The following is a 21,691-nucleotide window of genomic DNA, read 5'->3' as shown; positions in this document are numbered from 1 at the left end:
AGATGAAGAAGAAAAGAGGCAACAAAGATGAGTAAATATAGGAGGTAGAACGACGTGATTGGAAACTCTTAAAATTTGGAGAGCAAATATACGTTGCTGCCCTACCTGCATTTTCCTGCTTTTAAGCATTCAAATCTCCTTGAGCTCTTGGGAGCTCTGCAACCCTAATTCTTCTACGTTCATTGATTTGATTGTCGGAGACGGAGCGCCGATCCAGCTGATCGGCTCTGTTTCTAACTGTCCTACGTTGATCTTGCAGGTGAGAGTGAATTTGAGTCCAGATCGAGCCAAATCTGCTTAGATTGGTGTGATTTGCGGTTCGTAGCTAGCTCCGGCAAATTCTGCACCAACATTGTGAAATTCTATTCTCTCACTAGAAGTGGAGGAGAAATGATAGAGAACATCATATATTTATCATTGATTGGTGCTACAAGTATTTTGGCTTCTTGTCATCCGCCATTACAAAACAGAAAAACTGTGACAGTTCCTCCTAATTTAAAAGGAAGTCTCGTTCTTCCTATCAAAGAACAGACCAGAAGGTCCAGCACCACCTACATGAAGCAAAGCCAACCTCACAACACTTTCTGCACCTTCTTCAATGCTCAATATTCCAGTTTGGTAATTCAAGTCAGTTTTGACAAAACCAGGACAGACAGAGTTAATGGAGATGTTGGGAAACTTTTTGGCTAAAATCCTTGTGTAACCATTCAAAGCTGCCTTTGAGACTATATAAGCAGCCATATTAGTAGGCCAGCCTTTTGTTTCTAATGTATCACTATCTTCCTTGAAATCCTTCAGAAATGCATTCAACAGTTCATCCAATCTCTCTTCTGTGAGACTATCATCACTTAGCACCTCCCTAATCCTTTCACCAGGAATATTCTGAAACAAAAAAGAATGAGAAATTAAATCCCATCACACATAATTAAATCATCCCTTCTCCAACTTTGGATACTTTTTTCGTAGTCTGTACCTTCAGCTTCCCCATTGAGGAAGAAACATTGACGATTCTAGGAGAGTCAGATAGTTGAAGGAGAGGAAGAAGTGCTTCAGTTACTCTTTTGGGTCCGAAAAAATTTGTCATAAGACATTCTTCAGTTAACTCGTACGTATAAGTCAGGAGTTCCTTCCAATTGGGTGTCTGCAGCATTAGCAAATGCAATTCAAAACTATGAAACCCTTCTAGCAAGAAACTTCAGATCTGATTCATTTAAACAACCAAGATTAAGGCTTATAACCTTGCCATCACCAGTTCCTGTGGCCCTTAAAGCATCAGCATCTGCTTTCGTTCCACCAATCCCTGCGTTATTCACCTGCAGATATCTGTTTTCAGTTCTCTCATCATAATGATGTTACACAGAGCACATCCTCAACTTAAAATCAGAAATGGGTGGCAATTTCTAGAATCTAATTCTAATATTACCAAGATATCAAGTTTCCCAAAGTGGGTTTTGATGAAATTAGCAAGGGAAGCGATACTAGCAGGGTCTGTCACATCTAGCTGATGAAAAACCACATTGGAGAGCCCAGATCCCCTGAGCCCTTCAACAGCTTCCGCACCTTTCTTCTCGTCTCTAGCTGTTAACACCACTGCGATTCCATTAGAAGCTAATTGGCTGCAAACCCCAAACCCAATTCCCTTATTCCCTCCAGTAACCACAGCAACCCTGTAATGGCAATGGATTATTAATAAGCGGATTTATTTGGAGACAGCATTGGATTAATGTAAATCGAAATGAGGAACGACAGAGATAATGGAATTACGTACCTTTCTTTTGACGGATTGATGGTTGCTTCTGCAGCCATATTCATTAAGTTTCTGCAAATGATTCTGATTTTTTATCAATTGCTTCTGTAGTTCTGTAAGATACGAACCACCTAAAAGCTCCAAGAGAGTAAGCTCCAAGAGAGTTTAGCAATAAGCGTATGGTACGTTTCCCACTACAACCACGTGGTCGCTAAATGGCCAGAGAAAATTTTCTTGCCGATCACTGCAAATAGGCTATCGCTGCATCAGTGCATCTTTATTCATCTGTAAAATTATATTTTACCCTTCAATTTTCTTCTCTTCTTTTGGATGATTATCCTGCCACCGATGATGCGAGCCCCTTCTTTTTAGATTGAGCTTCAGTAATGCTCATTAAGCTGCGTACCATGAGGATGGAACAAGTGGTCGAAGTCGAGAAAAAGAAAAGCAGCAATGAGTGGTAGAGATTTCGACTTAGATAACTCACTTGATTGTGGCCATACGCAGCACATTAAATGCACAACATTTAAGTTGAAGCCCCTTCTTCTCCTGCCTAAGATGCCCTTTCCCTTCCCTTCCCAGTCTTCCCCTAGGTTGATGATGTGCCATCTTTATATTTTTTTAAAAATAATCCTACATTTATCTCTTTACTTATATACTTTCTTGTTAAACTACCATACTACCCTTAGCTATTGAAAAAAAAAATTTAACCTTAAATCCTTTCTTTTTTTCTTTTTCAGAAACAATCGTCTCCTCTTCCCGTCGAAGATGACCCTGAGAATCTCAACAAGAAAAACAAATTATTGAATAAAACTCAAAGATAGTACCTGAAGATAAGAAATATTACTCAAAGTTGAAAACTGAAGATGTAATATATTTTCCATTGAATCATTAAGTTCACTCATTTCCTTTGTTCCTTCTATTTGATTTCCAGTGAGAATCTAGAATCTCTTTTCACCTTGTTTTCTTAACCATTGTGATCCATTGGATGAGACTGGTTGTGTTGTCATTGTTGGCAACTAAAATGCAGTGTATACTAAGAGTGTGTAGCTTGTACTAAAGTAAAGGTTCCATAGAATATTTTGGGTGTTCATTATTTTTCTAGAGGGTGATTAACACTACTACAATGGTTTTAAGTGTGTTTTAGAAAATTTGAGAGTTCTAGGTGAGGCAAAGACTCTTTAGGATAGCGAATTTCACATGTCTCAGCATGAGGATCATCTTGGATGAATTTTTGGGTGGTCATGCAATTATTTTTTGGGTTTAACTACAGCTAGAAAAATGTAGTTTATGAAGTCTTCTTTTTGATGCACTTTAATTTAGGATTGCAATTCTGAAATTAAATGAAGAAGTTATAATATTTCTCATGAGAGTGTGTGATATAGAAGAAAATATAGATAGTCTGGAGATTAAAGAGAAATTGCTCTCTATGATGTTATCTTTCGTTAAAGGTTAAAAAATAATTTTGAAGGGTCTTGGGGTCTTTTTGAAAGAAGAATTATGTCTTAGGGTGGAATGTGCAATTATGAAAGCTTGAATGGTGCAAATCCAATGGTTATGAGAAGGATGAAAGAAGAATTATGTCTCAGGGTGGAATGTCAGGATGGAATGTGCAATTATGAAAGCTTGAATGGTGCAAATCCAATGGTTATGAGAAGGACAAGTATAAAGATCTCATTTTAAGGGCCAAGATATATTAATGCGCTTGGAATTTCAGTAATCAAGATGCTAAAGATTTCATCACGTGGATTTTCGTTGATCGGCTATATGTATAAATGGTGCACCAAAACATAATGGTTAAAATGATCATGTGTGTCGTAGATTAAAAATAATATTAGAAAATATTATATGTGAAATAATCTTGTGAATGATACTCTAATCTAACATTACCTAAAGGATCTGACAGTCCAAATGTGACCTGCCACTTTAAAGTGGTTATCCAATTGTTTTAAGGTTAGATTTCATCTCATTTGCTCCTTCTCTTTAAAAGCTAGAATCTGGGCAGAATAAAACACTTTTTTTTTTTTTTTTTTTTTTTTGGGGGGGGGGGGGGGGGGGGGGGTTTGGCTTGTGAACAGCAAGAAAAACATGGAGGAAAAACCAAGAAGTAAGATTGGTATGGAAAAGAAGAAGCTCAAAGGTGTACTTCGATGAAAATATTGAAGAAAGCAAGTGAGTTTCCTATTGCAGTCTCCTTCATTTGAATACTTTTCACTTTCAAGTAGTTGCTTGTTTGGTATGATTTCTGATCGTACCCTAATTTTCTTGTAGGTACAAGAATTCATACTGGAGTGGGTGCTGCATGTATTGAGCGGATTGAGAGTTTGTGATTTTTGATCATTGTAGTGATCAAAATTTTAGTTAGAGAATATCGAGTAAATACGAAGCCCTATTTAAGCATTACTCTATGGATGTAAGCAGTCTGGTCAAACCATGTAAATTTAGTGTCTTGTGTCTCTAGTTTATTTTTGTGTTACATATATTGGAGTATTTCGATTGCAGAATGATGGGACACTGTCTGGTAGACTCAACCACATTGTGATGTGTGGTAGACATGTCTGTGTATGTTGATAACTACATGATCGTCACTAGTCTTGTCTTGATATTAAAGAATAATCCTTAAATTGAAAAGAATTTTAAAAGACACTGATTCACCCACTCTTTCAGTGTCAACCTAGGAATAACAACAACTAAAAAGAACAAAGCCAAACAACAATTTATATTCGATTTTGAGAAAGTAAAGATTGCAGGCTCAATTTTTGCCTTTTCTTTGTGCTAGCTTTCCCCTTTTTTTCCAATTCTGAAATAGAACACATTTAGTCCATTCTATAAATTAGATTCCTTAAAAGCTTTTAATGTCATACAAGGACTCAAAAGAAACCACAACCATCTAAAGTAAATCGCAATCTATTTATGTTGCTGGTGCAACAACACCCTAAAAGAAGAAGAGGTTGGACGAAGATAAAAAAGAAACTGATTCAGTTCATGTAAATTCGATGCGTAGCAACCAACCCATCAACAAGAAATGCTGAAAACCTTCCTATATATATGACCAACTTCCAGATCTAACAAACCCATATATCAATTTATACAAGGCTAAGGTGTTGATGCAGTTGGAGTTTCGACTTTGAGTTCATACCAATGATGATCACGAGAGGAATAATTAAACCTGTAGTGAATGATCATTTTCACCTTCTTCATTGCTCAGTTGGTCCATTCCGTCAAGCACTTAGCAATCAATCGATAATTAGGGGATTTTATCCTTTTGCAGACTTCCTAGTGATATCTGCTTCAAAAATATATACAGCCAAGCTTTTTTTTTTTTTGGTAAATAAAAGAGGGGATGCAGTAGCGGCGCTAGGAGTGCGATCTATGCAAGCATTAGCCCTGTGCACTACCAGGGCAAGCACTGACCCTGTTAGGGGAGCCCCACCGGAGGCCTAGTATAGTCCACAGAAGCCGGTAGCACTCATGCCCAGGCCAAAGAGCACACAACTGTCCAATGCAAGAAACAGAGGAGCAGAGGGGATTCGAACCTGGGACATGAGATTTACCAAACCACTGAGCTTGAGACCACTAGACCACCACCCCGGGTGGTACAGCCAAGTCTCCTTGAGTGAGTGAAATTTGAAAATAAAGGTAAAATTGATATTCACTATATTTCTTGATTTTAATGAAGAGCCAAATAGATATTACATATCTAATCTTAATAGTAATGTGCGAATTATGGAGAAAGTTCGCCAGACGATTTCCACCTCAAATCCCTATGATTTTTTCGTGTCACAAGCCGAATCTTTTGAATAGATGCCAAAATAAAATCTTCAATTCACGTGATCTCATTAAAGACATCACCACTTCCTCGGTGGAATTTTGCTGGAGAAGTGATGGGACTGAAGGGACTCAATTGGTCCCACATACATTTAAAGTTTTGTTCACTAATTAAGACTTTTGTAGAGAGATAGAGAAGGCTAAAGTTTTGTTCACTAATTAAGACTTTTGTAGAGAGATAGAGAAGGCGGTGAGAGTTTAATGCTTTAATTAGTCCTTCGCTCCTTGTTTTTTTTTCGGTAGAACACTCCTTCCTTGTTAAATCCAAGAAAAGCATAGAGGCGAGTCCAGTAAAAGCATAGATCAGAGCTTCTGTTCTCTCTCAGGATTTTCTACAAATCTTCTGCTTCTTGTACTCCTCTACCTCGTTCCCTCCATCTCTGCAAATCTTTGCTTCAAAAGGAAGTTTAGAAAAGAGAATCACTGAGAGAAAAAAATTAAGATTTTGCCACAAACTTCACAAGAAATGATGGCAAAGGGTCTCTCACCTACGGGATGCGGATTTTGGATCCAGCGAAGGTTTCTTTCTCCTTCTTCATCTCATCTCTGCAACTATGAGAAGCTCTTATCTTCTATTTCCATCCTTATATTTTCCTCTCCTTATGTTGTCTGCTATTGTGAAGAAACCTTAAGGTTCAAAATACAAAGGTTTGGTGGCGATTTTCGCCGACATATCGCAGGATCGCCGATATTTAGGCGATATTCTGGTGACATTGGATAATCTTGTTTTTAGGGGGTTTTTTGGGTCGCTACTCACCGAACTGAACCGGCGACGTATTACCATGCTTCGGCGATATTCGCCTAAATGTTTTTCCATGCTTAATAATCACTTGATCCCATTAGAAACGAAAGGTGGGGGAATAATTTCATAAAGAACTAAGTCTAACTAGTAATTAAGCTACAATACAGACAGGCAACAATAATTATTCCTACAAAATTTTTACAATAAACAATATGAAAAAGATTGAAACATAATCTATTGCTCTATTGACTAAGAAAAAAAACATTATCCAAAGAAGAAATATTTGCAAAGCCTAGCTTCATTTTCCTTCTTCAGTTGGGTACATAGGTGATCGATGTGGTGAGACAACTGCTCTAACTTTTCATCTTTAAACAGAATCCCAGGAAAGAAAGAGATTTCAAAAATGGTTTCTAATCTTTAAGTACTCCTGGTTCATTATCTTCAGTTATCAGCAAACTTAGACTTGAGCCCTTCTTTTTGAAGTTTTCCCCTCATGGTTGCTGTCTCTCTAGATCCTAGAGCTTGTAGATATATAAGGCGAGAGGGATAACTTGCATATAGAGGTGAATGATCAAGACGCCTAAAGAAATTTGAACTCTTGAACTCTTAATTATGAGATATTAGCTTTTTAACTATTGAATATTAATATAAATTAACCACATATGGCTACACACTACCGACTGCTCCTCCCATAACTGTAAGTGATAACCATGCTATCTAAGACCATGACTCACCCTCTTATAGTGAAGAAAAACTCAACACATGTCTCATTGAGGAAAAACTATCCAACGCATGGCACATTTTGGATACACTTCGCAATCATATATGGACCAAACCTTACACATAATATTACACCCTACATGTCTATCCATCTTTTCTACCTAAAAAAAATAAAAAATCTATCCATCCACAAACAAATAAAAAGAAGAAAAGAACAAGAAGAACAAGAAGAAAGAAAGTATACATATAGAGAAGTTGAGCACAACAAAGGTGAAATACGGTGACCGAAAGACTTCCTCACAAGTAGGGTATAGATTATACAATGGAAATAAGAATAACCCACTCTTGTAAGCAAGAAAGAAAAAGGTAACAGTTGTGATATCTTCTACTTTCTACTTTCAGTTTAGTTCACTAGATCTTACAAGTAGAAAGGTGTGATGTTTAATTCCTTTCAGCAGGTGTGCGGTTGTCACAGGAGCCAATAAAGGAATTGGATTGGAGATATGTCGTCAGCTTGCTTCCAATGGAATAATGGTTGTTCTAACTGCTAGAGATGAGAAGAAGGGTAGTGAAGCTCTTGAGACACTCAAGAGATCTGGACTCCATGATGTGGTTTTTCATCAACTAGATGTACAGGATTCTGCAAGTATTGCTTCCTTGGCAAGCTTTATTAAAACCCATTTCGAAAAACTTGATATCTTGGTGAGGATGAATAAGCAGATCGTGTGTTTTATTTTATTTTACATGCATGAGTCTCTGAATTTTTATTTTACATTTATTTATTCTAAATTAATGCTGTCTTGCTTGCATTTCTCTTTAATTCTATAAAGGGACGATTTTATGGATTTATTCTTGGGTTTTATACAAGATAAGTACCCTTGTGAAACAGAAGATTTTACTTCTTTTCTTCTTTTTGCAGGTGAATAATGCAGGTGACCATGGATTAATGTGTCCTGATGCTGAGATTTTAGGAGTTTTCCTCAAACGCACTGCAGTAAGTCGACCTTATGTAAAATTTGTATTTGAGATTTTTTCAAACGTATAAGAATCAAATCTGCAGCAATTTAATTTCTTTAGACTATAGATAGATTTGATGATTTCACATTTGGTCCCTAAACCCTAAACCCCCAACCTTAAACCCCAAAAAAATAAATAAAGAGAAAGAAAGACCAACTCCACTCTCTTGACCCCTTGCCGACCATCCCTTCCACCTAACCTCCATCCAAGCTCCAGGACTCTTCTTCCTTAGAATCCCTTTCTTCTCCCCCTCTTTGGGGTAGGCAAAGCAGCTGATCTACTAGAGGTTGTCATAATTTTGATCTAAGACTTTGTTATGGAATTTCATCATTATAAGGGGAAAAACATAGAAAATGTTTGGTGTTCTCTTGTTTTTCCTCAGGCTTAGGCCTCGGTTTTTTATTTTTTAATGCGAAAGGCAAAATAATCATTCTACATTGTAGATCAACTTCTACCTGTAAGTTGTCTTTGGGTTTGAAAAGAGCTGGTCGGGCAGGGACTTGTATCTATTTTTTGTTTTTGGAATTGAAAGCTTTTTATATTAGCGAGTGGAAACTAGTATATACACAATCCAGGAGGAATCAATAAACCTGTGGCCTAGCCCTTCACTAAAAAGTGATGATCATTACCAACTGAGCAACCATATGATAGGGACTTAGATTTATTTGATATTTTTATTCATTTATTTGTGCATATTAGAGTGGCACCTGGGTCGATTATGGAGATATGGATGAGAATGACAAGACTGTGTTGGAAAAATTGAAGCAAAACTATGAGAGGGGTGTAGAATGCTTAAAGACGAATTACTATGGAACCAAAAGAGTAACAGAAGCACTACTTCCCCTCCTTCAGCTGTCTAATTCGGCAAGAATAGTAAATGTCTCTTCTCTGGCTGGACAACTTAAGGTATTCTTTTAATCTAGTTTTCTGCTTTCTCATACACTTACATGCATTGGGTCGATTTCTATATTTTCATTTACTTTTGCGTTTTGATCATTGTTTCAGTTCATACACAACGAGAAAATCAAAGCAGAACTGAATAACATTGATGAGTTAGCTGAAGAGAGATTGGATGACCTAATGGAATGGTATCTCAAGGATCTGAAGGAAGATATGTTGGAGGCTAATGGCTGGCCATTAACTCTTTCAGCATATAAGGTCTCCAAAGCTGCCATTAACGCTTATAGCAGGATTCTTGCCAAGAAATTTCCCACCATTGTCATAAACTGTGTTCATCCTGGCTACGTGAAAACGGACATGACAGGTAACACAGGGCCATTGACAGCTGAAGAAGGCGCTAGAGGACCTGTAACGTTGGCTTTGTTAGCTGACACTGATGATTGCCCTTCTGGTCTCTACTTTGATCAAATGGAAGCATCTACCTTCTAATTCAAGACTCTTCAATGAGTTGGACAGATCTTCTAATTTTTAAGGATAAAAGTAGAAGGAAAAAAATATATATAAGAGAAAACAAAATGAAAAAAAGCTCCATCAGATTTCATTTTTGGTGGAGCTCTCAATCATTTGCTGTGTCTATATACGCTCCCCAATTACATATATGATGAGTGGTTTGTGTGCTTATTGAGGACACTCATCCTGTGGAGCACCTCTCTTTTCTTGAGTTTATGTTCCCCTAGAACATAAAGTAAGGAGCACTGATTTTTAAGCTTATGGATATTGATTAAAAACTTTTCCCAGGTTGGGATAGAAGCAAGTTCTATGATTATGTGGTGTTGAAGATTGCAATTATATCATAAGAGTGATCTTTGGGCCGCAGGTTGTTGATCCAACCACTCAGGGGATGAAGCAAGTTCATTGATTAGCATGTGGTGTTGAAGATTGCAGTTATATCATAAGAGTGATCTTTTTACGATACAACCACCGATTTTTTATAAGAGTGATCTTTTTACGATACAACCACCGAAGGAGAGTTTATAAGAAGCGGCTAGAATCAGGGCTTTATTTTATAAATTTTTAAAATATTAAATTTTATTAAATTTCGTGTATTTATATAGATTTACTGTCGTCCTTTTGTTTTCCACTTTGGATATAACATCGATTATGTGGTGCAAATCTATTGGCAATGCAACTACAAGCCAGATTACCGCACAAGGAAATGCCCAAACACATAACACGTGCTATGTATGACACCAAACTGTTTGCATTCCATCATTGCACACCATAAAAGTTCACCTATCCATGAATGTAATAGTGTCTTTATCAATTTTTTTCCTTCCGAAAATATATATTTTTGATAAAAATGAAATAAGATATATCAAGAGCAAGATCAAGTAGTATTTTTTAGGTGAAAGATCCGTTGTATTGAAAGATAAAAAAAAAAAAGTCTACAATAGGGATGAAAAAAAAATCAGACCATATCACCTGCAAGTGGTGATCTATGATCTACTCAGAGAATTTGAATCGAGGTCAATACATTGCATCTTTCCTTAATTCAATTCTTGTAGGCCATGATTGAATTGAAGTAGACATTTTCTCTTTTGCAGCTGATTTAGCCAAAAAGTTTGAATTGAGTTCGTTTTTCTATAGCAATAAGTAATCTTCCAATCTATTACTTGTATTTATGGTTGAAAATTTTTTAATAAAGACAACAATTAAGCTGCACAAATTATTATCCCAAAGTGAAACCTCCTATCCACATACATTCTTGAGGTCCTAATTGTCTCTTATTTTATCTCGTATCTTTCTTAAGTCTCAATTAGTCAATTGTTTGCAATTCCATTGTAACACGGAATTTCTCATCTATCTCATCATATTGAAGAATTTTTTTTTTTTTTTTTTGTGGTACTAAAGGCGCTTTTATATATAGGGAAATTGGGGATTGGGATATTACATATTCCACCGACAAGGGTTGAAGATTTAACTCATTGAACACATGAGACACTGCTGATACATCACTACTGTGAATCTCTCTCTCTCTCTCTCTTTCAAAGGATTGTATCCCTACAATATTCAACATTCAATCCTATTATTATCCTCTAATCCGTCATTTTTGCATACAGAAGATAGATAAGATGGAAAGAACCCATTCTTGTAACCAACAAGCAAAGAGGTATAGTTGTGATAATTTCTAGTTTCAGTTTTTGCTCATCACTAAATCGATGCCGTACAAGTATAGAGATGCGATTTTTTATTCCTTTCAGCAGGTGTGCAGTTGTTACTGGATCCAATAGAGGAATTGGATTGGAAATATGTCGTGAGCTTGCTTCCAATGGTATAATGGTTGTGCTAACTTCTAGGGACCTGAAGAAGGGTATTGAAGCTGTTGAGACTCTCAAAAGATCTGGATTCCTTAACGTGGTTCACCATCAACTAGATGTGAAGGAACCTGCAAGTGTTGCTTTACTGGCAAGCTATGTTGAAACTCATTTCGGAAAACTTGATATCTTGGTGAGGATGGATCATATCCCACGATTAATTCTGCAAATGAATCACTACCCAGCAGCAGTTGCACACATCTAATGACTGGGCTACCCTCATATTCACATACCATGCAATGCCGCAGAGGAGCCCAATTTGTGGAAACTGAACACGCATTTGTTTTGCAGGTGAACAACGCAGCTGTGATTGGAGTGACTTTTACAGATATTGAGGCACTGGCAGAGTATTCTGAACGAGCTATTGTTAAGTCCCGAAAAACAATTTCCTTTTCTTTGATTTCTTGCTATTTATGGATAACAATGAAATCTATCAATCATTTATCTGTACTTATTTTTCCATGATAGAGTGGCGACTGGTCTGATTTCGGAATTTTGAATGAACATGACAAGAAGTTGATGGAAAGTTTTGAAGAAACTTACGAGAATGCAGAAGATGTCTTGAAGACTAATTACTATGGAACCAAAATAGTCACAGAAGCTCTACTTCCCCTACTTCAGTTGTCCAATTCTGCAAGAATAGTAAATGTCTCTTCTATAGCTGGACAATTAAAGGTAATGAACAAACTGATGGACTTGAATATTGATCAAATTCTGTATTTTAAAGTGCATTTGCTTTCTCATCATTGTTTCAGTTCATACACAATGAGAAGATTAAGGCAGAATTGGATAATATCGATGATCTAACGGAAGAGAGATTGGATGAACTACTACAATGGTATCTCAAGGATTTCAAGGAGGATAGGTTGCAGGCTAATGGTTGGCCATCAACTGTATCAGCATATAAGATCTCCAAGGCTGCCATTAATGCTTACACCAGGATTCTTGCCAAGAAATTACCCACCATAGCCATAAACTGTGTTCATCCTGGTCTTGTGAAAACGGACATGACAAGTAACGTAGGAACATTGACAGTCGAAGAAGGTGCTAGGGCACCTGTAATGTTAGCTCTATTAGCTGATGATGATGATGATAATTGCCCTTCTGGTCTCTACTTTGATCAAATGAAAGCGTCTACCTTCTAATTCAAGACCAAGGAGAGTAAAACATCTTCTCATTTGAGAAGGGCTAGTTGAGCAAGAAAATTTTCACTTCAATTATGGTTTTGAAAAGTGAAACTTCATTCGTGTCAAGTCCTTTTTGTATTTAAACCAAGACTGTTGATCTTGAACAAGCACCGGAGTACTACGAAACCCTATGATCAGGTGTCGTTAAATTGTTTGAAATGATCTGTCTGAAGTTAATTTGTTGAGTTGTGTGCGTAATAGTTCAAATGTGTTGGATTTGATAATTTTTTTGAGTTGACGAGCTAGGTTTACAAGCTTGTCTACTTCTACTATAATGAGCTGAATACCTTTATAAAGCATGCAACCCCTTTCTTCCTCTATGATAGCTTTCCCCTTGGAGGATTGATATGAAATTTCACGAGTTTGGAAATTGCTGATAAAATTGCACCATTATGATCTATGTTAATAATGTATACAGTCAAGTCCTTATTTCTTCTTCAACTTGGAATAAGAATCAGAATTCAACCATGAAGCTCATACTTGGAACAAGACATAAAGCTAGCTATGCATGTTTTCCTCTCCAATTATCCTAGCTAGGATCACCTTACATTTCAGAATATTCTAAATTAATAGTATTTTATCTTTTCTCCCTCTTAATTTATCAAATCTCAATTGTTGAAATTCCATTGGAGCATGGAATTCCTCACCTCCCCGTCGCATGTTATTTTTTGGTACGTTCATCACTACTGCTTTATGATTTGGGAGTCTCTGATCGAGCTCTCTTTAAAGGATTGCATCAGAACTTAAGTAGAGAACTTGTGCGCAATATAACATTCGAAATTCATATCCAATTATCCTCTAATCTAATCGTTTTTGCATACAGAAGATACTTACGATGGAAAAAACCAATTCTGATGACCAACAAGCCAAGAGGTATATATAGTTGTGATATTTTCTAATTTCTGTTTTTCTTATCACTGGATGTGATGTTTCATTCCTTTCAGCTGGTGTGCGGTTGTCACATGATCCAATAAAGAAATTGGATTGGAGAGTCAGCTTGCTTCCAATGGAATAATGGTTTTTCTGACTTCTAGAGATGAGAAGAAGAGTATTGAAGCTCTTGTAACCCTCAAGAGATCTGGATTCCATGATGTGGTTTTCCATCAACTAGATCTAAAGCACCTGCATGTATTGCTTCATTGGAAAGCTTTATTGTAACCCATTTTAGAAAACTTGACATTTTGGTGAGGATGTATAAGTAGATTATGTATTATATTTTAAAGTAAATTACACAGTACCCAATATATTTGGAGTGAAACTAGTGACCATTCACTATTATTTCATAAATTACATGGCATCAACATGTATAATTACAAGTTACCTACGGTTAAATTTGTTGTTAAATGCTAAATAAAAATACCTAAATGCGAACCATATCCCTTCTAAATTTTTTAGTAATTTACTGTTTTTTTTTTTTTAATCAATTCTCATTGTCTATTTATCTATTTAAAATAAATGAATATTATAATTCATTTTCAGTAAAAAAATGAAAAATAAGTTTGGTATATAGAAATAAAAATTGATAATAAAAATTGAAAACCGATCATTTGGATTTGGGAGTGAGGAAAAAGTAAAACAATAGGAATTTTCATAAAAATAATGTATATTTATTATTACGCTCTTAATTTGCATTGGGATTTTAAGTGACTTGAGCAAAAATGAATAGAATGAAGTTTTAACCCAAAACCCATGGTAATATAAAAAAATAAAAATCTATTAAGGATTTTTGAAAATTTTCTTTTCTTTTAAATAAAAATAAGCTTTAAAACAGATACCAAACATATTAAAGAAACTTAAAAAAATATCAAAAACAACAATGAGAATTGATACCAATAAGGCTCTAAATTTCTTTAGTTAATTAGAGTATATATATTATTTATTTAATTTTTTTTAAATTTTTTTGTCAAAAAATGTAGATTTGATGATTCCATATTTAATGGTCTTGTTTGATCTTGCATGCTTAAATTACAAGGGAATATGTATAAAAACATTTTTTTTAACTCACCAAGCGACTCCCTATCAACAAAATACAATGGGATTGAGCTTATTCTAAAAGAGTTCTATAGACATTGAAACTGTGGAATGCTTCACCACTACATGAGCCAAATCCAACACAAGCAAGGGCAAAATAATCGTCCTAACTGAAGAGAGATTGGATGAGCTAATAGAATGGCATCTCAAGGTTTTGAAGGAGGATATGTTGCAGGCTAATGGCTAGCCATTAACTACTTCAGCATATAAGGTCTCCAAAGCTGCCATTAATGCCTTATACTAGGATTCTTGGCAAGAAAATTATCCACCATTGTCATAAACTGTGTTCATTCTGGTTATGTGAAAATGGACATAACACGTAACACAAGGCCATTGACAGCCGAAGAAGCGTGTTAGAGCACCTGTAAAGTAAAGTTGGCTTTATCAGCTGAAGATGATGATTGTCCTTCTAGCTTCTTCTCTTATCAGATGGAAGTATCTACTTCTAATTCAAGACTCAAGAGTTACAAATAACTTTTAATTTGTGAATGATTGAAGTGATAGGAAGAAAAATCTATAAGAGAAGACAAAATGAGATGAGGCAAATCTCCACATGAGACTGCAATCTGATTTAAGTAGTTAGGCTTTTAGAATGAGCTGATACTCCCTGGAATAAGTTCAAAGGAACAGGAAGTAAAGTAGGATCTCAAATAAGTAATATTTGAACATGTTGAGGAGGTTTACAAGCTTTAGGTTGTCTGCTTCTACTATAATGAGCTAAAGTAGAATGAGCTAATTATCTTTATATTAAGCTTCTAACATACCTGCCTCTTCGCAAGTTTTCTCCTTGGAGGATTTGATATGACACTGTATGAGTAGGATACTGCTGACAGAATCGCGCTATTGTGATCTCTGATAACATACACAGTCAAGTCCCTGTTTCTGCTTAACATGGAAGCATCAGAATTCAACCATCAAGCTCATACCACTTCAGATGTTTTTCTTGTAGCTTTTTTTGAATAAGGGAAATTCCAAAATCAGCTTTATTATAGTCATTCATAGTTCTCCACTGCTTATATTGACATCTAACATGCTAAGCCAATAATGGGGAATGGAACAATACATTTAACAAAATTATACAAACGGAGATCTACATATTATATCCAAGGGCAAATTATATTATACCCCCCTAGGTTTGCAAGTAATATGTTTATACTCCAGAAATTTACTCTATTGCAGTGTAGCTCTTGCCTTCTTTTCTTTCATTCAAGCAGAAAGATGAACCATTTCAAGTTAATAGGGACATTTATCCTTCCGATCATAGAACAGACCAGAAGGCCCACATTCAGGAAGCAATGCCAACCTCACAATACTTTCTGCACCTTCTGCTGCGCTCAAGACTCCAACCTGGAAGTTGAAGTCAGTTTTGACACAACCAGGACAAACGCAATTTATAGAGATTCTAGGAAACTTTTTGGCTAAAAGCCTTGTATAAGCATTCACTGCAGCCTTGGAGATTTTATAAGCAGCCATGTGAGCAGGCCAATCTTTTGTTTCTGCAATTTCACCCTGCTTGAAATCCTTCAGAAGTTCATTCAATAGTTCATCCAATCTCTCTTCAGTGAGACCGTCATCACTGAGCACCTTCTTTATCCTTTCACCAGAAATTTTCTGGGGGAAAAGAAAGCCTTCCATCAATCATAGTTACATGCATCAACCTGCAATTCATACCCTAAACAGAAATCATTGCATTGTTCATAGTTCATACCTTTAGCATTCCCATGGAGGAAGAAACATTGACAATTCTAGCAGAATTAGAGAGCTGGAGGAGAGGAATTAGTGCTTCAGTTACACCTTTAGTGCCATAGTAGTTCGTTTTCACACATTCTTCCGTCAAGTTGTAAGTTTCTGTCAAAATTTTATTCCAATTGGGTCGCTGCAACAGCCAAACCAACTCAGACCTTTCTATGTCCAATACAATCAAACCCATCTGAATCAAAGACTTACCGTGCCATCACCAGATCTCGAGGCCTTTAAAGCATCAACATCTACTTCTACTCCAGCAATCCCTGCGTTATTCACCTACAGATATATGGTTTCAGGTCACCCATCGGAATACAGTTAAATTCGGTAAAGAAACTGAATTAAGAAATTTAGATTTTATCAAGGATGTGAAACAGAGCAACCCTCAGATTAAAAGCAGATATGGGTACTAGTGAGAATTCCTAGAAATCTAACTAAAATCTTACCAAGATATCAAGCTTTCCAAAGTGGGTTTTGATAAAACCAGAAAGAGAAGCAATACTAGCAGGGTTTGTCACATCTAGTTGATGAAAAACTACACTTGAGAGCCCAGTACCCTTTAGATCTTCAACAGCTTCAGTACCCTTCTTCTCATTTCTAGCTGTTAACACCACTGCAACTCCACTAGAAGCTAACTGGCGGCAAATCTCAAATCCAATTCCCCTATTCCCTCCTGTAACCACTGCCACCCTGTAATAGGACATGATCATTTGATCAACGCTACTAGTTATAGGATTTGTTCAAGGATCCTTTTGAACCGTGGAAGAAGAGAGAAACAGGAATTAAGTACCTTACTTTTGCTGGGTTGATGATTGTTTCTGCGGCCATGTTCAATCAGTTTCTGCAAATAACTCCCAATTTTGAGGTTAAAACCTAGTCAATTGCTTGTAAGAAACTAATCATACCAATGCAAATAAAATTTCCACTTTGAAGTCACGACAAACAAGATTTTCTTGGAGCTGAAAGGACTCATTATTGTTTTTCTTGCACACAAACCTGTTGGGTTATCCAACCCCTTGAATCAAAACCAAACCAGTAGTTTGTTCACTAAATGGTCTAACCTGGTTTAGTTTGGTTTGGTGTGATTTGATCCGCTTTATCCACAAAACGAATTATAATTATACAGAATCTATTCTTTTACCAAGCAGACCGGTTAGGATTGAAATGCCCAGACCCAAGCTAAGACCGGGCTTTGGTTTGAAGACTTGAGTTCAACTCACGGTCCAAACCCTTCAAAAATCGTTGAGCTTTTGTTTCCTATTTAAAACCATACTCTGATACTTGTGGTTTAGAAGTTAAAAAGCTTGGAGACTGGAATTTGCAATCAAAAGTTCAAAACCAGTAAGAGACCTGAAGAACGTTCCAGGCCAAAGATATTAAAACATCCAATTTTCTGCACCTTCTGTAGTATCTATTGTCAAGCTATTGGTTTTATGGAAAGAACAGAGGAGGAAAGTTTCTCAGTCGATCTAACAGGCAGCTCAGTTGAATATAAACAAAGCACACCAAGACATCTATTAGCTTCTGTAGCATTGGGCAACCAAGCATGATGCAGCCACCCATGTGATCTATACAACATAATGACAAGTAGAAGCTATACAGATCTCTCTAACTGCTGATGCATTATTTCTTAATCTCAAAACGAATATACAGATCAGCCAGGACACTCATGATTAACAGGAAACGTCAAAAATAAATCAGTGGTGAAAGACAATTCTGGTGTAATAAGCCCCATAGATGAAGGTAACTGATTTCTTGAAGGAATCTCTGTGAACACAGAGAAATTGGTTGAGAACCCAACACTGTCCCTCATAGCAATGGGGAGTCCTCAAGTCCTGTGGATCTGGGACAAGCTGTTAACTATTACTATCTAGAACCACTGGTAGAGACCCCTTGTACTTCGAAAAGAGGTAATTCCTGAGGATCCCACATTTTGGGAACAACTTATTCCTCTTACTAACAATGTGTTCCCATCAATCTTTTGACCCTGCACGTGTGCCGCAGCAGCTTCTGCACTTACCGGATCATCAAACCTAACAATGCCGAAGCCTTTACTCAATCCAGTGCTTCTGTCCTTGATCACTTTTGCTGCAACTATCATGCCAAAATGAGAGAGCATGTCTCTTAATTGATTATCATCCAGAGTCTGAGGAAGATAACCTACATAAATATCTCTGTTGTCAACTTCATTACCATATTTGTTTCCTGTATTTGGAATTGGGCTGACACCAGGGGGAGAAAAATGACCATAGGATGGTGAAGTAGACAATTTGCATTTATTATGCCCCACATCAATGATTCCTGGAATTGTTGAAGCACCAAAAGTGAGACCTCCTCTGCCAAAGTCGGTGAAACTATGACATTGATGGGCGAGGTTGCTAATTGGAGTGGATGCTGCCACTGCACAGTTGGTAGCTTGATGGCTGCTACTTCGGCATATATCACATAAACTAATTTCAAAAGACGCTTTCTGACTAGGATAATTGTATTGTTTCTGTTCCCTCTCACAGCTTCGTGGAGTTGGAGTTGGAGTTGGAGTTGGAGTTGAGCTGACACCAGGGAGAGAAAAATGACCATAGGATGGTGAAGGAAACAACCTGTAGTCACCATGGCCCAGTTCAGTGATCCGTGAAACTGTTGAGGCACCAAAAGTAAGACCTCCACTTCCAAAGTCAGGATATCTATGAACCTGATGGTCAACATTGCTAACTGGACTGGATGCTGCAAATGCACAGCTTGTAGATGGATGGCTGCTGCACTGACATATTTCACACAAATCAATTTCAGAAGTTGACTTACGACTAGGACGAACATATTGCTTGCATCCTCGCTCACCACCATTTCTGCACAACCTCTCATCTTTGACCATACCCTTGAGCACAGCTAGCTCCTTTAACTGGGAAAGTTTGTGTTTGTTAATCCTTCCATCCACTGGATTAAGCAACTTTTCAACCATTTTCACAGCCGCATCCAGTGATGTCTGATTGTCTGCTTCTACCAGCACATGCAAATCATCATTATCCGAGGGATCAGGCTTCTGATGTGCCCTCCTTTTCATACTAGAGCCATTACCTCTTATAACAATCCTAGCCCCAGTTTCTTTCTCCATTCTCTTATGTGTGTTTCCAAAGGGACCAATTATGAGACCAATGAAATTATGCCCAGGATATTCCTTTAATGGTAGGTAAAGTTTCTTGTATAGCTTTGATGGCTTGAAATCAGGAGGAGGTTTGAACACAGGATTCTTCTGAATCAACTTTAGAATGATATTTTGCCTCTCTTGAATAAGTTTCTCCCTGTAACTGATTTCCCTCGAATTCATCCCAATTCCAAGTTTCTCATTCACTGGATAAGGAGAGCAGGAGATTTCTTCTTTTAACCTGTCATAATGAATCTCTGATTCTTGCAGCTTCCTGTTTATCTCAAGAAGCTTCATCTTCAACTCCCATATTTTAGGATCAGAATCAGCTCCAGTAACATCTTTAGTGAAATCAGGCAGTTGAATTGGTCCCATCATTTTTAACTGAGAATCTTCCAAAGCCCATTTGGTTCTCCTTCTTTTACTCTTTCTATCACCTTTGCCTTCTTCCTCACCATCTTCAGGCTGTTCATCCCTACTACGCCTTAGCTTCCCTGAACTTCCAGTGTGGTCCTGCTGCTCAGAAGTATTTTCAGCATTAACAAACATTTTTGGACTCCCAGACTCATCGTGGATATCTGTCGGAGTATAACCGATATTTAGTTCTGTTTCTATGCTCTCCTCTTGCTTGCACTTCTTTCGTGAAGGATGAACTGGCAACAAAGCCGTGTCACCAGCTGTAACATCCAATAACCTCTTCTTTTCCTTTGAATTTTGGAATTCGTTGTCATCAGAGTCACTCTCTGAAAGTGATGCAGGCAAAGATTCCTCTAATGGCCCTTCATATGATTCTTTACTTGTCTGTTCAGTCAAATCATTTTCAATTTCTGAAGATGATTGAAAAGCATGCTTTACTATTCTGTCCCAAGTTGTGTCCTCAATGAGTTCCTCACTTGGTTGTTCAGTTTCATCTTTGTCACTCTCAGAAGCCTGCTGAGAGACAGATTCTTCTGAAGGCTTCTCCGCTAGTTCCTCATCTGGTTCATTACATATATCCCTAGTTGATACTTCCTCAGATTTCATCTTTGCTTTGAGTGCCAGCTATGAAGTCACAGATGGTGTGGGATCTCTCACCCAAGACGTTTTTGCTGCATCAAAAATATCAAAAGGCATCAGAATATTTGTGTAGTAGGAAACCACAGATACCCCCTATGGAACAAGTTCCTTCACCTCCACTTTGCTTGTTTGAGGAAGCAACAGAACTATAAATGTTTCTATTCATGGATGGTGGAATACATGCAGCGGATGCATTTTCACAACTATCAGACATAACAAGGGGAAAACATGGCTTTCCTCAGAACAGACTGGAAGATGACAACAAGAACAGGCCAAACGAGAAAGACACGAACAATTCTTCAGAAAAATAAGCACCCAACTGGAAGAAAAGTAAAGGCAACTAAATATATGTATCTTCCAAATTCCAAGAAAACCCAACAGATTATACGTCAGTACTTAAGGATGCAGTCAACCGTTAAATGAAGAATTAAAATCAAATATTTGTCTACTTTAGGAGAAAATAATATTTCAGTAGAAGCATAAATTGCCAGAGTTCTCTAAGCTTCATGGTGCTCCAACCACAGAATCCAATATCTGTACTACGATGTTGAATAAAAGAAACAAAACTCAAACAAGAACGGCATATGACCTTCTTTTTCCCCTTACTTCTATTTATTTTATATGGAATCAAATGGTAGAAAGAAAAAAGACCCCAGAAATGCAGGCACTGTGCAAGTTGAACCGTAGGCGTTTGTTTGAGATGACATTAAATTGAGCAGTCTTTGTAGATTTCATTGTTTATTGCACTGTAGACCCACCGTTACTGACGATCCGTTCTTTCTATTTAAAAGAAAGAAACTGATTCTCGCTCTCCTAGCGTAAATGGATTTCCAGAGGAACGGGACCTAAAATTAGCTAAGAGTCACATTAACTGAAAGAGAAAACTAGCAGCTCATCACAAAAAGCATCAAGAAGAGATAAAATCAACATTGATTTCGTAAATTCTTAGAATCTATGCAATTGAAGAACACTAAATCAAGAAAAGAATCGCCAATCGTTCTCGACTGAACAACGCAACGAAATCGGAAAACAAAATCTTGCTTCGATGAGAACGTTACCTGTTTGAAGTTGCGAGTGTCGAAATGATTCCCTGAACGATGAGAGATCGTTCGAAATCCTAATGAAGCTCAGAGTCGGAAACCTTGCGCAGAAGCTCACTCAATCACTAATTCAGTATCGTCTTTCTCTCTCTCCGATTACCAAATG

At 37.1% G+C, this 21,691-nt stretch overlaps 5 protein-coding genes across 5 annotated transcripts; 2 read left to right on the top strand and 3 right to left on the bottom strand.

Annotated features, from left to right (window-relative positions):
- Positions 1–146: 146 nt before the first annotated feature.
- On the bottom strand, positions 147–2,223 carry LOC149030096 (short-chain dehydrogenase/reductase 2b-like). The gene is made up of 5 exons (XM_089142408.1): positions 1,769–2,223; positions 1,424–1,667; positions 1,239–1,313; positions 974–1,141; positions 147–882 (listed from the first exon to the last, which is right to left on the bottom strand). The coding sequence occupies exons 1-5, from the start codon at positions 1,810–1,812 to the stop codon at positions 496–498; spliced, it is 918 nt and encodes a 305-aa protein (XP_088998534.1). The 5' UTR covers positions 1,813–2,223; the 3' UTR covers positions 147–495.
- Positions 2,224–5,794: 3,571 nt separating this feature from the next.
- Positions 5,795–9,759, top strand: LOC149030095 (short-chain dehydrogenase/reductase 1-like). Its single transcript, XM_089142405.1, has 5 exons — positions 5,795–6,094; positions 7,496–7,739; positions 7,957–8,031; positions 8,754–8,960; positions 9,060–9,759. Exons 1-5 carry the CDS (start codon positions 6,042–6,044, stop codon positions 9,441–9,443), a joined length of 963 nt encoding a protein of 320 aa, XP_088998531.1. The 5' UTR covers positions 5,795–6,041; the 3' UTR covers positions 9,444–9,759.
- Positions 9,760–10,986: 1,227 nt separating this feature from the next.
- LOC149030094 (short-chain dehydrogenase/reductase 2b-like) lies at positions 10,987–12,826 on the top strand. Its single transcript, XM_089142403.1, has 5 exons — positions 10,987–11,124; positions 11,219–11,462; positions 11,621–11,695; positions 11,798–12,004; positions 12,085–12,826. The coding sequence occupies exons 1-5, from the start codon at positions 11,087–11,089 to the stop codon at positions 12,472–12,474; spliced, it is 954 nt and encodes a 317-aa protein (XP_088998529.1). The 5' UTR covers positions 10,987–11,086; the 3' UTR covers positions 12,475–12,826.
- A 2,616-nt stretch (positions 12,827–15,442) lies between these two features.
- On the bottom strand, positions 15,443–17,262 carry LOC149030093 (short-chain dehydrogenase/reductase 1-like). The gene is made up of 5 exons (XM_089142404.1): positions 17,081–17,262; positions 16,737–16,980; positions 16,495–16,569; positions 16,256–16,423; positions 15,443–16,158 (listed from the first exon to the last, which is right to left on the bottom strand). The coding sequence occupies exons 1-5, from the start codon at positions 17,116–17,118 to the stop codon at positions 15,781–15,783; spliced, it is 903 nt and encodes a 300-aa protein (XP_088998530.1). The 5' UTR covers positions 17,119–17,262; the 3' UTR covers positions 15,443–15,780.
- A 586-nt stretch (positions 17,263–17,848) lies between these two features.
- LOC149030092 (splicing factor-like protein 1) lies at positions 17,849–21,691 on the bottom strand. Its single transcript, XM_089142402.1, has 2 exons — positions 21,544–21,691; positions 17,849–20,517 (listed from the first exon to the last, which is right to left on the bottom strand). The coding sequence occupies exon 2, from the start codon at positions 20,450–20,452 to the stop codon at positions 18,161–18,163; it is 2,292 nt and encodes a 763-aa protein (XP_088998528.1). The 5' UTR covers positions 20,453–20,517; positions 21,544–21,691; the 3' UTR covers positions 17,849–18,160.

The sequence above is a fragment of the Hakea prostrata genome, chromosome 1 (assembly GCF_041222555.1).
Source record: "Hakea prostrata isolate BN-2017 chromosome 1, UWA_Hpros_2, whole genome shotgun sequence".
Lineage (NCBI taxonomy): Eukaryota > Viridiplantae > Streptophyta > Magnoliopsida > Proteales > Proteaceae > Hakea > Hakea prostrata.
Note: the sequence above shows the minus strand (reverse complement) of the source record. Positions and strands in the feature narration are given on the sequence as shown.